The sequence below is a fragment of the Pristiophorus japonicus genome, chromosome 10 (assembly GCF_044704955.1).
Source record: "Pristiophorus japonicus isolate sPriJap1 chromosome 10, sPriJap1.hap1, whole genome shotgun sequence".
In the NCBI taxonomy this organism is placed as follows: Eukaryota; Metazoa; Chordata; class Chondrichthyes; family Pristiophoridae; genus Pristiophorus; species Pristiophorus japonicus.
The window spans coordinates 169,423,627-169,439,451 of NC_091986.1; the positions used below are offsets into that span (position 1 = coordinate 169,423,627).

General features: G+C 48.4%; 1 protein-coding gene across 1 annotated transcript in view; it reads left to right on the forward strand.

Moving 5' to 3' along the window:
• Positions 1-15,825, forward strand: part of LOC139274643 (uncharacterized) — a 182,689-nt gene that overhangs the window by 134,754 nt on the left and 32,110 nt on the right. Inside the window, exon 27 of the mRNA XM_070891322.1 lies at positions 2,823-2,964. Coding sequence (XP_070747423.1) covers positions 2,823-2,964 — 142 coding nt within the window. The remainder of the gene's footprint in view (positions 1-2,822; positions 2,965-15,825) is intronic.

Sequence of the window (15,825 nt, forward strand, 5' to 3'; positions counted from 1 at the left end):
ACACATCTCCAGTTGTAGCCTGAAACGATCCCGAGGCACAGAAAGAAAGTGCAGCTGTTACCTTCACTGCAACAGACAAGGCAGTTGGCGTTCTGCTTCTGGGCTGCAAATCTGCTCTCACCATATCACAGATCTCAGTGACAACTTCTCTGCGAAAACGCAGCCTTTTCACACAATCAGCCTCACTCATGTCCAGGTACGAGCGCCTGGCTCGATATTGTCGACGTGGGTAAGGTCTCCTGCCCATCAACCTACGGGCTACGACGTTCCTGGTGCGGTGAGCTCTAATCAATTCTCTCCTATGCAGTGAATTGATGGCGAACCATTGCATAATACATGGTGTTGACAATGCAGCACCCATTCTGCAAATTTAAGTATAAAACTGTCTATGTGGCTGCCTCTCCCTGTCCAAATGGCCTCAGTCCCCCTCACAGCTCGAAGGCTGCTGCTGTATCTTCGGCTGCTGTCGAGCCACTGACGCCGCCCCTAAAGTGTGGCCGAATGGCCTCAAGCACCTTAAAGAGTTGCGTCGGTCCGGTGTTGATTCTTCGACTGCCTGCCGGCCAGCCACTGACGCCACTGCTATTCCATGGCCGAATGGCCTCACGTCTGTCCGGTGTTGATTCTTCGCGGCCAGCCACGAAGAGAATGACGGCCTGCCTGAAGCACCGCAACTCAACTCGAAGGCTGCTTGCTGCTGTTGTTGGGGCTGCCGTCGAGACACTGACGCCACACCCGTGCCTGTCTCCAACATGAAAGGCCTGCCTGAAGCACAGCAGCTCGAAGGCTGCTGCTGTTTCACACAGGTAGGAACATGGTTTATTTAATCTTTTCTTTGCTTATAAATTTTTATTCAGGTTGGATTTATTTGTATAATATTAATATAAGTATAACTAAGGATTGATTGTAGAATTTAATGACTTCCCTTCCTCCCCCCACCTCGTTCCCTATGCCTAATTTGTAACCTACGCCTGATTTTCTAAAGTGTAGACAAGGTTTTTTCGAATGTACAAAAATCTTCACTTACTCCATTCAAAGTTAGTTTGGAGTAAGTTTTCACTGTCTAAACTTTGGAAACAGGCGGAAGTGGCCGGATACGCCCCCTTTTGAAAAAAAAATTCTGTTCCAAAGTGAAACTGTTCTAACTGACTAGAACTGGAGCAAACTAAATGCCGAGAATTCAAATTTCTAAGATACTCCGTTCTAAACCAGTTGCTCCAAAAAAACAGGAGCAACTCAGGCCGAAACTTGGCCCCTTTAATTCCGTCACAATAATTAAGGAGTCGAAACCAGCTTTTTTCAAATAAATCATCTCCATGCTTGACTTGCAGCATTGGTTTGAAGATTAGTCGGTTCTCACTTGGTAGGAGCCAAGCCGCTCATTCAGTTGCAAACATGCTGTGTAATTTGTTCAGATTAGTGTCTGATTGGCAGCTTTCTGAATTTAAGTTATTTAAATTCTGCTGGCTCCAGTTACAGTTTTGGAAGGATTTATTAGACTGTCTTTTTAAAATAACTGAGTTTATTTGAGGCTGTTTGTAATAAGACTGAAAGAAAGACCTGCCTTTATATAGTGCCATTCACTACCACCAGGCATCTCAAAGTGCTTTACAGCCAATGAAGCACTTTTGGAGTGTAGTCACTGTTGTAATCCTCAAAGTTAATTTATTTTAAATTTCATCGTTGGCGAAAAGATTTAAAAAAACCAACTAAATATAAAAATGAATTAATATGTGGCTTGAGATAAAATTGCAAATGATTTATGTTATTGCAATTTTTATTAATGTTTAATTAATTTGTTAGCTAAAGCTTAAAAGAAGAGGATCTATTTTACCCACTCGGCAGGAATGGTGCAGGCGGGGGTTTAAGATGGTGGGTGAGGGCGGGGTGGGGATGTTGCATTGCATTCCTGACTCATTTCCCCCCCCCCCCCCCCACCATTTAACTGGCCTCAGATCAGGTACGGGAGATTTGCTCACCCAAGGCAGATGGGGGCCTACTTTACATGGAAAAAGCACGCCCCGATAACGGTACCGTAACCACGACCAATCGGCCGTGCAGCACTCTGTAACTTCCGTGCAGCCAGCTCACAAGCTTCTAAATCGGAAAAAATGCGCAGACATGCATTATTTTGAATGGGCTGCGCATCCCAAAAAATGAAGGAAACATTGGCCACGACCCCATTTAACTAAAAATCTCAGGATGCCCACATGGCAACAAACTCACCAGCGAAACCTGGTAGGAGGCAGCAGAGTGACGAGAAGAGGCCAATATATGTTTAATTTTTCAAAATTTTTGTGTGGATTGCGTGTGGGCTAGGAGGAAGAAGAGTGTCCCTCCAGGCCTCATCCAAACTCCTGGGGCCTAGCCAGACTTGGCCTTCACACCGACCACCAGAAGCTCTGTTGAGACCCCCTACCTGCACTTATGCCAGGGACCGTTCCCTTTGGTCCGAAGCGATGTCGGCCTACCTACCGCTAGCCCATGTTCCCTCTCCTGCCCACCCACTCTTGTATTCTTCCCACCGGCTTCGGGCTGCAGACAACCTAGAAAAATGTATACAAGGCCCGCAAGTTAAAATGGCCACGGCCTCACGCCGAGGACTCCCACCCACCACATACCCCGCCTACCTCATAAGGAGAGAAACAATTGGAGATTCACATCACAATGTGAGATTGTCTTTTACACCTTGCTTGACATGTAACTCCGATTGGGAAAAAACTGAAATAAAACAAAAGTGAGATACCTCTCCCCACCCCCTCCCCCCTTAATGTTTTCATTTTCAATTCTAAAATTGATAATATGTATTTCTATTTCTTCAGTCCCGAGTGAAATCTCAGTTAACCAGCCTGGCTGTCTCAGCCGATGACTTGCTCCTTTACACGGCAGATTACGTTGGGTATATTTATGTTTACAGTATAAAGGACTACGCTATCCATGGACCAGAAGTAGATCCACCAAAAAGTAAGAATTTGAAACACTATTTTATTCCAGTATTTTTTTTAACAATGATATGATGCCTGTATTAATGGATGTACCACATTCATCATCATTATTTGCAGTCCCTTGAAATCGAGGAAGACCTGCTTCCACGCTAAAAGTGAGTTCTCAGGTGACTGTACAGTCCAATACAGGAATTACAGTCTCTGTCACAGGTGGGACAGACAGTGGTTGAAGGAAGGGGTGGGTGGGGAGTCTGGTTTGCCGCATGCTCCTTCCGCTGTCTGCGCTTGATTTCTGCATACTCTCGGCGACGTGACTCAAGATGCTCAACGCCCTCCCGGATGCTCTTCCTCCACTTGGGCCAAGAATTCCCAGGTGCTGGTGGGGATGTTACACTTTATCAAGGAAGCTTTGAGGATATCCTTGAAATGTTTCCTCTGCCCACCTGGGGCATTCTTGCCGTGTAGGAGTTCCGAATAGAACGCTTGCTTTGGGAGTCTCGTGTCGGGCATGCGATCTATGTGGCCCGCCCAACGGAGCTGGTCGAGTGTGGTCAGTGCTTCGATGCTGGGAATGTTGGCCTGATCGAGAACACTGACGTTGGTGCGTCTATCCTCCCAGTTGATTCGCAGGATCTTGCGGAGGCAGCGCTGATGGTACTTTTCCAGCGCTTTGAGATGTCTGCTGTATATAGTCCACGTTTCTAAGCCATATAGGAGGGCGGTTGACACTACTGCCCTGTAGACCATAAGCTTGGTGTCAGATCTGAGGTCCTGGTCTTCAAACACTCACTTCCTTAGGTGACCAAAGGCTGCGCTGGCACACTGGAGGTCGTGTTGGACCTCGTGATCAATGTCTGCCCTTGCTGATAATAGGCTCCCGAAGTATGGAAAATGGTCCACGTTGTCCAAGACCGCGCCGTGGATTTTGATGACCGGGGGGCAGTCCTGTGTGGCGGGGTCAGGTTGGTGGAGGACCTTTGTCTTATGGATGTTTAGTGTTTCGTACGCCTTGGTGAAGATGTTGATGATGGCTTGGAGTTCGGCCTCTGAATGTGTGCAGATGCAAAAGTCGTCCGCGTACTGTAATTTGATAACAGAGGATGGGATGACCTTGGATCTAGTCTTTAGGTGGCGAAGGTTGAACAGTTCCCCATTGATTCTATAGTTTAGTTCCACTCCAGCGGGGAGCTTGTTGAGTGAGATGGAGCATTGCAGCAAGGAAGATCGAGAAGAGCGTTGGTGCATTGATGCAGCCCTGTTTGACCCTGGTCCAGACGTGGATTGGGCCTGTGGTGGATCCGTTGGTCACAGCTTGCATTTAGTCATGGAGCAGGCAGAGGATGGTGACAAACTTCTAGGGGCAGCCGAAATGCAGTCCCTCATGGTTGATTCCTTTGAGGCCTTTGTGAGGTCAAAGAAGCCCATGTACAAGGATTGGTGCTGTTCCCTGCATTTCTCTTGCAGTTGTCGCACGGTAAAAATCATGTTCGTTGTATCCCTTAGTGGACAGTATCCACATTGTGACTCTGGGAGGAGCTCTTCAGCCACAGAGAGATGATGGTTGAGGATTCTTGCAATAACTTTCCCAGTGGCCGCTGGCAGGGCGATTCCTCTGTAGTTGCCGCAATCGGACTTGTCCTTTTTTTTGAACGATTACGGCATCTTTGAGATTTCCTGGCATGCTCTCCTCCTTCCAGATAAGAGAGATGCAGTCCAATCCGTGCCAATCATGCTTCTCCACCATACTTAAGTGCCTCGGCGGGGATTCCATCTGCTCCTGATGCTTTGTTCTTGGATGGCCATTTCTACCTCGTGCAGGGCTGGAGTTTTGCTGAGATGCTGGTGGGTATCATGCTGCGGGATGGCATCTGTTTTGTATGTAAACCTTGGCAACCTGTATCACCAAAGGGCCTACCTGTTGGAATCCCTAGGGTTCCCAGCATCGCTTGGGAGCACTGTATATAAGCAGGTCTCCCATGCTGTACCAGCACTATGGAGTTTAATTAAAGGAGCTAAGGTCACACTTACTCATTGTATACAGTACTCAGTCGTATCACTTTATTATGAGCATAACAATTGGCGACGAGGTAACGAACAACCACGCAAAAATGCAAAAAACTGTTGGTATCCTGGAGAAATTCTCATAAGGGGACGATTGGGAGGCCTTCGTGGAGCGACTTAACCAATATTTCATGGCCAATGAACTGGAAGGGGACGAGAACGCTGCCAAACGAAGGGCGATCCTCCTTACCGTCTGTGGGGCAACAACCTATGGCCTCATGAAGAATCATCTAGCTCCGGTGAAACCAATAACCAAATCCTATGAAGAACTATGAAGAAGCTGGTCAGGGAGCACCTAAATCTGAAGGAAAGCGTTTTGATGGCGAGGTATCGGTTCTACACGTGTCAACGGTTGGAAGGCCAGGAAATGGCGAACTACGTTAGAAACATAGAAACATAGAAAATAGGTGCAGGAGTAGGCCATTCGGCCCTTCTAGCCTGCACCGCCATTCAATGAGTTCATGGCTGAACATTCAACTTCAGTACCCCATTCCTGCTTTCTCGCCATACCCCTTGATCCCCCTAGCAGTAAGGACCTCATCTAACTCCTTTTTGAATATATTTAGTGAATTGGCCTCAACAACTTTCTGTGGTAGAGAATTCCACAGGTTCACCACTCTCTGGGTGAAGAAGTTCCTCCGCATCTCGGTCCTAAATGGCTTACCCCTTATCCTTAGACTGTGACCCCTGGTTCTGGACTTCCCCAACATTGGGAACATTCTTCCTGCATCTAACCTGTCTAACCCCGTCAGAATTTTATATGTTTCTATGAGGTCCCCTCTCATTCTTCTGAACTCCAGTGAATACAAGCCCAGTTGATCCAGTCTTTCTTGATAGGTCAGTCCCGCCATCCCGGGAATCAGTCTGGTGAACCTTCGCTGCACTCCCTCAATAACAAGAATGTCCTTCCTCAGGTTAGGAGACCAAAACTGTACACAATACTCCAGGTGTGGCCTCACCAATGCCCTGTACAACTGTAGCAACACCTCCCTGCCCCTGTACTCAAATCCCCTTGCTATGAAGGCCAACATGCCATTTGCTTTCTTAACCGCCTGCTGCACCTGCATGCCAACCTTCAATGACTGATGTACCATGACACCCAGGTCTCTTTGCACCTCCCCTTTTCCTAATCTGTCACCATTCAGATAATAGTCTGTCTCTCTGTTTTTACCACCAAAGTGGATAACCTCACATTTATCCACATTATACTTCATCTGCCATGCATTTGCCCACTCACCTAACCTATCCAAGTCGCTCTGCAGCCTCACAGCATCCTCCTCGCAGCTCACACTGCCACCCAACTTAGTGTCATCCGCAAATTTGGAGATACTACATTTAATCCCCTCATCTAAATCATTAATGTACAGTGTAAACAGCTGGGGCCCCAGCACAGAACCTTGCGGTACCCCACTAGTCACTGCCTGCCATTCTGAAAAGTACCCATTTACTCCTACTCTTTGCTTCCTGTCTGACAACCAGTTCTCAATCCATGTCAGTACACTACCCCCAATCCCATGTGCTCTAACTTTGCACATCAATCTCTTGTGTGGGACCTTGTCGAACGCCTTCTGAAAGTCCAAATATACCACATCAACTGGTTCTCCCTTATCCACTCTACTGGAAACATCCTCAAAAAATTCCAGAAGATTTGTCAAGCATGATTTCCCTTTCACAAATCCATGCTGACTTGGACCTATCATGTCACCTCTTTCCAAATGCACTGCTATGACATCCTTAATAATTGATTCCATCATTTTACCCACTACCGATGTCAGGCTGACCGGTCTATAATTCCCTGTTTTCTCTCTCCCTCCTTTTTTAAAAAGTGGGGTTACATTGGCTACCCTCCACTCCATAGGAACTGATCCAGAGTCAATGGAATGTTGGAAAATGACTGTCAACGCATCCACTATTCCCAAGGCCACCTCCTTAAGTACTCTGGGATGCAGTCCATCAGGCCCTGGGGATTTATCGGCCTTCAATCCCATCAATTTCCCCAACACAATTTCCCGGCTAATAAGGATTTCCCTCAGTTCCTCCTCCTTACTAGACCCCCCGACCCCTTTCATAACCGGAAGGTTGTTTGTGTCCTCCTTCGTGAATACCGAACCAAAGTACTTGTTCAATTGGTCCGCCATTTCTTTGTTCCCCGTTATGACTTCCCCTGATTCTGACTGCAGGGGACCTACATTTGTCTTTACTAACCTTTTTCTCTTTACATATCTATAGAAACTTTTGCAATCCGTCTTAATGTTCCCTGCAAGCTTCTTCTCATACTCCATTTTCCCTGCCCTAATCAAACCCTTTGTCCTCCTCTGCTGAGTTCTAAATTTCTCCCAGTCCCCAGGTTCGCTGCTATTTCTGGCCAATTTGTATGCCACTTCCTTGGCTTTAATACTATCCCTGATTTCCCTTGATAGCCACGGTTGAGCCACCTTCCCTTTTTTATTTCTATGCCAGACAGGAATGTACAATTGTTGTAGTTCATCCATGCGGTCTCTAAATGTCTGCCATTGCCCATCCACAGTCAACCCCTTAAGTATCATTCGCCAATCCATCTCAGCCAATTCACGCCTCATACCTTCAAAGTTAGCCTTCTTTAAGTTCTGGACCATGGTCTCTGAATTAACTGTTTCATTCTCCATCCTAATGCAGAATTCCACCATATTATGGTCACTCTTCCCCAAGGGGCCTCGCACAACGAGATTGCTAATTAATCCTTTCTCATTACATAACACCCAGTCTAAGATGGCCTCCCCCCTAGTTGGTTCCTCGACATATTGGTCTAAAAAACCATCCCTTATGCACTCCAGAAAATCCTCCTCCACCGTATTGCTTCCAGTTTGGTTAGCCCAATCTATGTGCATATTAAAGTCACCCATTATAACTGCTGCACCTTTATTGCACGCACCCCTAATTTCCTGTTTGATGCCCTCCCCAACATCACTACTACTGTTTGGAGGTCTGTACACAACTCCCACTAACGTTTTTTGCCCTTTGGTGTTCTGCAGCTCTACCCATATAGATTCCACATCATCCAAGCTAATGTCCTTCCTAACTATTGCCTTAATCTCCTCCTTAACCAGCAATGCTACCCCACCTCCTTTTCCTTTTATTCTATCCTTCCTGAATGTTGAATACCCCTGGATGTTGAGTTCCCAGCCCTGCTCATCCTGGAGCCACGTCTCCGTAATCCCAATCACATCATATTTGTTAACATCTATTTGCACAGTTAATTCATCCACCTTATTGCGGATACTCCTTGCATTAAGACACAAAGCCTTTAGGCTTGTTTTTTTAACACCCTCTGTCCTTTTAGAATTTTGCTGTACAATGGCCCTTTTTGTTCTTTGCCTTGGGTTTCTCTGCCCTCCACTTTTCCTCATCTCCTTTCTGTCTTTTGTTTTTGCCTCCTTTTTGTTTCCCTCTATCTCCCTGCATTGGTTCCCATCCCCCTGCCATATTAGTTTAACTCCTCCCCAACAGCACTAGCAAACACTCCCCCGAGGACATTGGTTCCGATTCTGCCCAGGTGCAGACCGTCCGGATTGTACTGGTCCCACCTCCCCCAGAACCGGTTCCAATGCCCCAGGAATTTGAATCCCTCCCTGCTGCACCATTGCTCAAGCCACGTATTCATCTGAGCTATCCTGCGATTCCTACTCTGACTAGCACGTGGCACTGGTAGCAATCCCGAGATTACTACTTTTGAGGTCCTACTTTTTAATTTAGCTCCTAGCTCCTTAAATTCATTTCGTAGGAACTCATCCCTTTTTTTACCTATGTCATTGGTACCAACGTGCACCACGACAACTGGCTGTTCTCCCTCCCTTTTTAGAATGTCCTCCACCCGCTCCGAGACATCCTTGACCCTTGCACCAGGGAGGCAACATACCATCCTGGAGTCTCGGTTGCGGCCGCAGAAACGCCTATCTATTCCCCTTACAATTGAATCCCCTATCACTATCGCTCTTCCACTCTTTTTCCTGCCCTCCTGTGCAACAGAGCCAGCCACGGTGCCATGAACTTGGCTGCTGCTGCCCTCCCCTGATGAGTCATCCCCCTCAACAGTACTCAAAGCGGTGTATCTGTTTTGCAGGGGGATGACCACAGGGGACCCCTGCACTACCTTCCTTGCACTACTCTTCCTGCTGGTCTTCCATTCCCTCGCTGGCTGTGGACCCTTCTCCTGCAGTAAGACCAACTCGCTACACGTGATACTCACGTCATTCTCAGCATCGTGGATGCTCCAGAGTGAATCCACCTTCAGCTCCAACTCCGCAACGCGGACCGTCAGTAGCCGGAGCTGGACACACTTCCCGCACATGTAGTCGTCAGGGACACTGGTGTTGTCCCCGTGTTCCCACATGGTACAGGAGGAGCATATCACGTGACCGAGCTGTCCTGCCATGACTTAACCCTTAGATACACTTAAATTGCCGACAACAATGTTAAAAGTTACTGACTAATAAAGAAAAAGAAAAACTACTCACCAATCAGCAGCCAATCACTTACCACGTTGGCTGTGACGTCACCTTTTGATTTCCTTCTACTTCTTTTTTGCCTTCTCTCCCAGCTGGAGCTGCACAAGTCACGCCTCTCTCGACTCCCGCCTCTCTCGACGCTCCCCGGACTGCTGAGCCTTTTACAGGCCGCTGCCTCTCTCGACTCCCGCCTCTCTCGACGCTCCCCGGACTGCTGAGCCTTTTATAGGCCGCTGCCTCTCTCGACTCCCGCCTCTCCCCGGACTGCTGAGCCTTTTATAGGCCGCTGCCTCTCTCGACTCCCGCCTCTCTCGACGCTCCCCGGACTGCTGAGCCTTTTATCGGCCGCTGCCTCTCTGGACTCTCGCCTCTCTCGACGCTCCCCGGACTGCTGAGCCTTTTATAGGCCGCTGCCTCTCTGGACTCCCGCCTCTCTCGACGCTCCCCGGACTGCTGAGCCTTTTATAGGCCGCTGCCTCTCTGGACTCCCGCCTCTCTCGACTCTCCCCGGACTGCTGAGCCTTTTATAGGCCGCTGCCTCTCTCGACTCCCGCCTCTCTCGACTCTCCCCGGACTGCTGAGCCTTTTATAGGCCGCTGCCTCTCTCGACTCCCGCCTCTCTCGACGCTCCCCGGACTGCTCAGCCTTTTATAGGCCGCTGCCTCTCTGGACTCCCGCCTCTCTCGACGCTCCCCGGACTGCTGAGCCTTTTATAGGCCGCTGCCTCTCTGGACTCCCGCCTCTCTCCTGCTTGCCGAACTAAGGCGCCTTGCAGGACATTGCAAATTCGATGGATTCCTTGAACAAATGCTAAGAGACTTTTATGTGCTGGCGTTGGCCATGAGGCGATCCTTCACAAACTATTGATTGTTGAAACATCGAATCTGAGCAAAGCCATAACGATAGCCCAGGCATTTATGTCCACCAGCGATAACACCAAACAAATTTCGCAGCATAAAAAGGTTTCGGCTAGTACTGTACACAAAGTAACGTTGTTTTCAAGCAGGAATATACATGGCAGAATGTACACGCCGGCAGCTGCATGACCTCAGATGACCTAGAGTCTGCCATCAAGCGTTAATGTGAGGCAGTTAACACCTTGTTGGCGCTGTGGAGATGATCATCGGGCCCATCAATGCCACTTCAAACACTATGTGTGCAAAGGCTGTGGAACAATGGGACACCTCCAGCAAATGGCAGACGAGCTGCAAACACTGCTAACCACCACGTTGCAGAGGAAGATCGATCCATGGTGGATCAGAGACTCAAACTGAGAAGGCAGAAGTGTAGGAGGTACGCACCTTCACCACGGAATGATCACCGATCATGTTAAAAGTTGAACTGAACAGAATTCCAGTATCCATTGAACTGGACACGGGTATGAGTCAGTCTATAATGAGCAAAAAGGCCTTCGACAGGCTGTGATGCAACAAGGCACACAGGCCCAAGCTTAGCCCCATTCACACCAAGCTAAGAACTTACACCAAATAGCTGATCCCTGTTATTAACAGCGTAGAAGTAAAAGTCTCCTATGATGGAGCAGTGCACAAACTCCCACTATGGATCATGCCAGGGAATGGCCCCACACTGTTCGGCAGAAGCTGGCTGGGAAAAATCCGCTGGAACTGGGACGACATCCGAGCACTTTCGTCTGTCAAAGATGCCTCACGCGCCCAGGTTCTGAGCAGATTCCCATCGTTGTTTGAGCCAGGCATTGGAAGTTTCTCGGAGGCAGATCCACTTGGTTCCCGGTACATGGGCGATCCACCACAAGACACGGGTGATGCCATATATGATGCGAGAGAAAGTGGAAATTGAGCTGGACAGGCTGCAGCGAGAAGGCATCATCGTGTCAGTGGAGTTCAACGAGTGGGCCAGTCCGATTGTTCCGGTTCTCAAAGGCAATGGCACGGTCAGAATTTGTGGGGACCATAAAGTAACGATTAACCGTTTTTCACTACAGAACCAGTACCCGCTACCCAAGGCAGACAACCTATTTGCGACGCTGGCAGGAGGAAAGATGTTCACCAAGTTGGACCTGACCTCGGCCTACATGACGCAGGAGCTGGAGGAATCTTCGAAAGGCCTCACCTGCATCAACACACACAAAGGTCTATTCATCTACAATAGATGCCCGTTTGGGATTCGTTCGGCCGCAGCAATTTTCCAATGGAACATAGAGAGCCTGCTAAGGTTGGTTTCGTGCACCGTGGTTTTCCAGGACGACATACTGGTCACAGGTCAGGACACCATCGAACACTTGCAGAACTTGGAAGAGATTCTAAGTTGGCTAGATCACGTGGGACTCAGGTTGAAACACTCAAAGTGTGTTTTCCTGGTGCCAGAGGTCGAGTTCTTAGGAAGAAGAATCGCGGCAGGTGGCATCAGACCCACCGACGTCAAGACAGAGGCCATCAAGATCGCGCCGAGACCACAGCACGTGACGGAGCTGCGGTCGTTCCTGGGACTCCTCAACTATTTCAGTAATTTCCTACCCGGGTTAAGCACCTTGCTGGCACCTCTACATGTGCTACTGCACAAGGGAGGAGAATGGGTATGGGGGAAATCACAAGAGGCTGCTTTTGAGAAAGTCAGAAATCTGTTATGTTCCAACAAACTGCTTGTTCTGTATAACCCATGTAAATGATTAGTGCTAGCTTACGATGCGTCGTCATATGGGGTCGGGTGTGTGTTACAACAACCAAATCGGGAACATTGCAATCAGTCGCTTATGCATCCAGGAGCTTGTCCAAGGCCGAAAGGGCCTACAGCATGATTGAAAAAGAAGCTTTGGCATGCGTTTACAGGGTAAAAATATGCACCAGTATCTGTTTGGTCTCAAGTTTGAGCTAGAAACTGACCGTAAGCCGCTCATATCGCTATTCTCAGAGAGCAAAGGAATTAATACCAATGCCTTTGCCTGCATCCAAAGATGGGCGCTCACGCTGTCTGCATACAACTATGTAATCCGCCACAGGCCAGGCACAGAGAACTGCGCAGATGCTCTCAGTTGGCTACCATTGCCCACCACCTGGGTGGAAATGGCACAGCCTACAGATTTGCTCTTGGTGATTGATGCATTCAAAAATGAAAAGTTACTGTTACGGCCCGCCAAATCAGGACCTGGACCAGCCAGGATCCTTTACTGTCCCTGGTAAAAAACTGTGTCCTCCATAGGAACTGGTCCAGCATCCCAGCAGAGATGCATGAAGTGATCAAGTCGTTCCAGAGACGCAAAGACGAAATGTCCATACAGGCGGACTGTCTTTTGTGGGGTAATCGCTTGGTTTTGCTGAAGAAAGGCAGGGAAACTTTCATATGCGACCTACACAGTACCCACCCAGGCATAGTAATGATGAAAGCCATAGCTAGATCCCATGTGTGATGGCCTGGCATCGACTCAGACTTAGAGTTATGCATGCGTCAATGCAACACTTGCTCTCAACTGAGCAATGCACCCAGGGAGGCACCGCTAAGTTTGTGGTCATGGCCCTCCAAAACACGTCTAGGATCCACGTTGACTTCGCTGGCCCATTCCGAGGCAAAATGTTCTTGGTTGTTGTGGATGCTTATTCAAAATGGATTGATTGTGTAATAATGTCTGTAAGCACATCCACTGCCACCATCGAAAGCCTACGAGCCATGTTTGCCACGCACGGTCTGCCCGGTGTCTTGTCAGTGACAATGGGCCGTGCTTCACCAGTGCTGAATTCAAGGAATTCATGACCCGCAATAGGATCAAGCACGTCATATCTGCCCCGTTCAAGCCCGCATCCAACGGCCAGGCAGAACGGGCAGTCCAAACCATCAAGCAAAGCTTGAAACGTGTATCGGAAGGCTCCTTGCAGATCTGCCTGTCCCGAGTCCTGCTCAGCTACCACACCAGACCCCACTCGCTCACCGGGATACCCCCAGCCGAGCTGCTCATGAAAAGAGCACTCAAAACAAGGCTCTCTCTTGTCCACCCTGATCTCCATGATCAAATCGAGGGCAGGCGGCATCAACAAAGCATGTACCATGATCGCACAAATTTGTCACGCGATATTGAATTCAATGACTCTGTATTTGTACTCGACTCTGGACATGGTCTCAAATGGCTTGCTGGCACGGTCATAGCCAAAGAAGGGAGTAGAGTGTATCAGGTCAAACTGGCCAATGGACTAACGTGCAGAAAGCATTTGGACCAAACCAAATTGCGATTCACAAACAGCCATGAGGAACCCGAAGAAGACACCACCAATTTCGACTCTCCAACACACACACAAGTGGCAACCGACATCACGGTTGACCACGAAGCTGAACTCACCATTCTCAGCAGCCCGTCAAGGCCTGCTGCCCAGCAGGCCAGTGAAGAATCAACCAACTCACCCACACCTGCATTTGTACCGAGACGATCGACAAGCGAGCGACAAGCCCCAGATCGTCTCACCCTATAAATAAGTGTACTCTTGACTTTGGGAGGGAGTGATGTTATGTATGTAACCCTTGGCAACCTGTATCACACCACCACCAAAGGGCCGACCTGTTGGAATCCCAAGGGATCCCAGCATCCCTTGGGAGCACTGTATATAAGCAGGCCTCCCATACTGTATCGGCACTCTGGAATTTAATTCAAGGAGCTAAGGTCACACTTACTCACTGCATACAGTACTCAGTTGTATCACTTTATTTTGAGCGTAATGGATTCGAGGACATGCGTGTCAAAGGCAGAGTCTTGGTTAAGGAGATCTTAGAAGTGCTCCTTCCAGCGGGCCCTGACTGCCTCGGTGTCCTTAATGAGTGCCTCCCCATTCTTGGCCAGCAGTGGGGTGGGGCCTTTGGTGCTTGAGCCATAGGTGGACTTAACTGCGGTGAAGAATCCTCTCATGTCATGGCTGTCGGCCAGCTGCTGGATCTTCTGTGCTTTGTCCACCCACCATCTATTCTTTAGGTCCCGGTTTTTTTGTTGGACCTCGGCCTTCAGCTGCTTGCAGAACTGCTTTACTGCTCCCGAATTGAGTTGCTGCTTTAAGTTCAGAAATGCCTGGCGCTTGCAGCTTATTAGCTCCTGGATCTCCTGGTCGTTCTCATCAAGCCAGGGCTTTCTTAACTAGGTCTTTGAGTGCCCCGGCGTTGATTTTTCTATGGCATTGTTTCTGTTTCTGTCACTGCTTTGGGGCTATATTGATGTTGATGACGGAGCAGATTAGGTGGTGGTCCGTCTAGCAATCGTCAACTCCTGGCATGGTGTGGGTGATGCGCTCATTCTTGCAATCCCTGGCTCGAACGATGACGTAGTCGAGTAGATGCCAATGCTTGGAGCGAGGGTGTTGCCATGATGCCTTATACTTGTCCCTCTGATGGAACAAGGTGATGGTGATGACAAGGTCATGTTCTAGGCATCTTGTCAGGAGCAGGGTACCGCTGGGGTTGGTTTTCCCTACTCGCTCTCTGCCGATCACACCTCCCCAGAGATCTGTGTCCTTACCGACTCCGGAGTTGAAGTCACCGAGGAGAATCAGTTTGTCATTTGTTAATAATGGAGAACAGGGAAATGGCAGAGACTTTGAACAAATATTTCGTGTCGGTCTTCATGGTAGAAGATTCTAAAAACATCCCAATAGTGGATAATCAAGGGCAATAGGGAGGGAGGAACTAAATACAATCACTATCACTAAAGAAGTAGTACTCGGTAAAATAATGGGATTAAGGCGGACAAGTACACTGGACCTGATGGCTTGCATCATAGGGTCCTATAAGAAGTGGCTACAGAGATAGTGGATGCATTGGTTGCAATCTACCAAAATTCCCTAGATTCTGGGGCGGTCCCAGCGGTTTGGAAAACCGCAAATGTAACCTCCCTATTTAAAAAGGAGACAGGCAGAAAGCGGGAAACTGTAGCCTAACATCTGTCGTTGGGAAAATGCTGGAGTCCATTACTAAGGAAGCATTAGCAGGACATTTGGAAAATTCAATCAAGAAGAGTCAGCATGGTTTTATGAAAGGGAAATCATATTTGACAAATTTGCTGGAGTTCTTTGAGGATGTAACGAGCAGGATGGATAAAGGGGAACCAGTGGATGTGGTGTATTTGCTTTTCCAGAAGGCATTCGATAAGGTGCCACATAAAACGTTATTGCACAAGATAAAAATTCACGGGGTTGGGAGTAATATATTAGCATGGATAGTGGATTGGCTAACTAACAGAAAACAGAGTCGGGATAAACAGGTCGATTGGCAAACAGTAACTAGTGGGGTGCTGCAGGTATCGGTGCTGGGGCGTCAACTATTTACAATCTATATTAATGACTTGGATGAAGGGACCGAGTGTAATGTAACCAAATTTGCTAATTGTA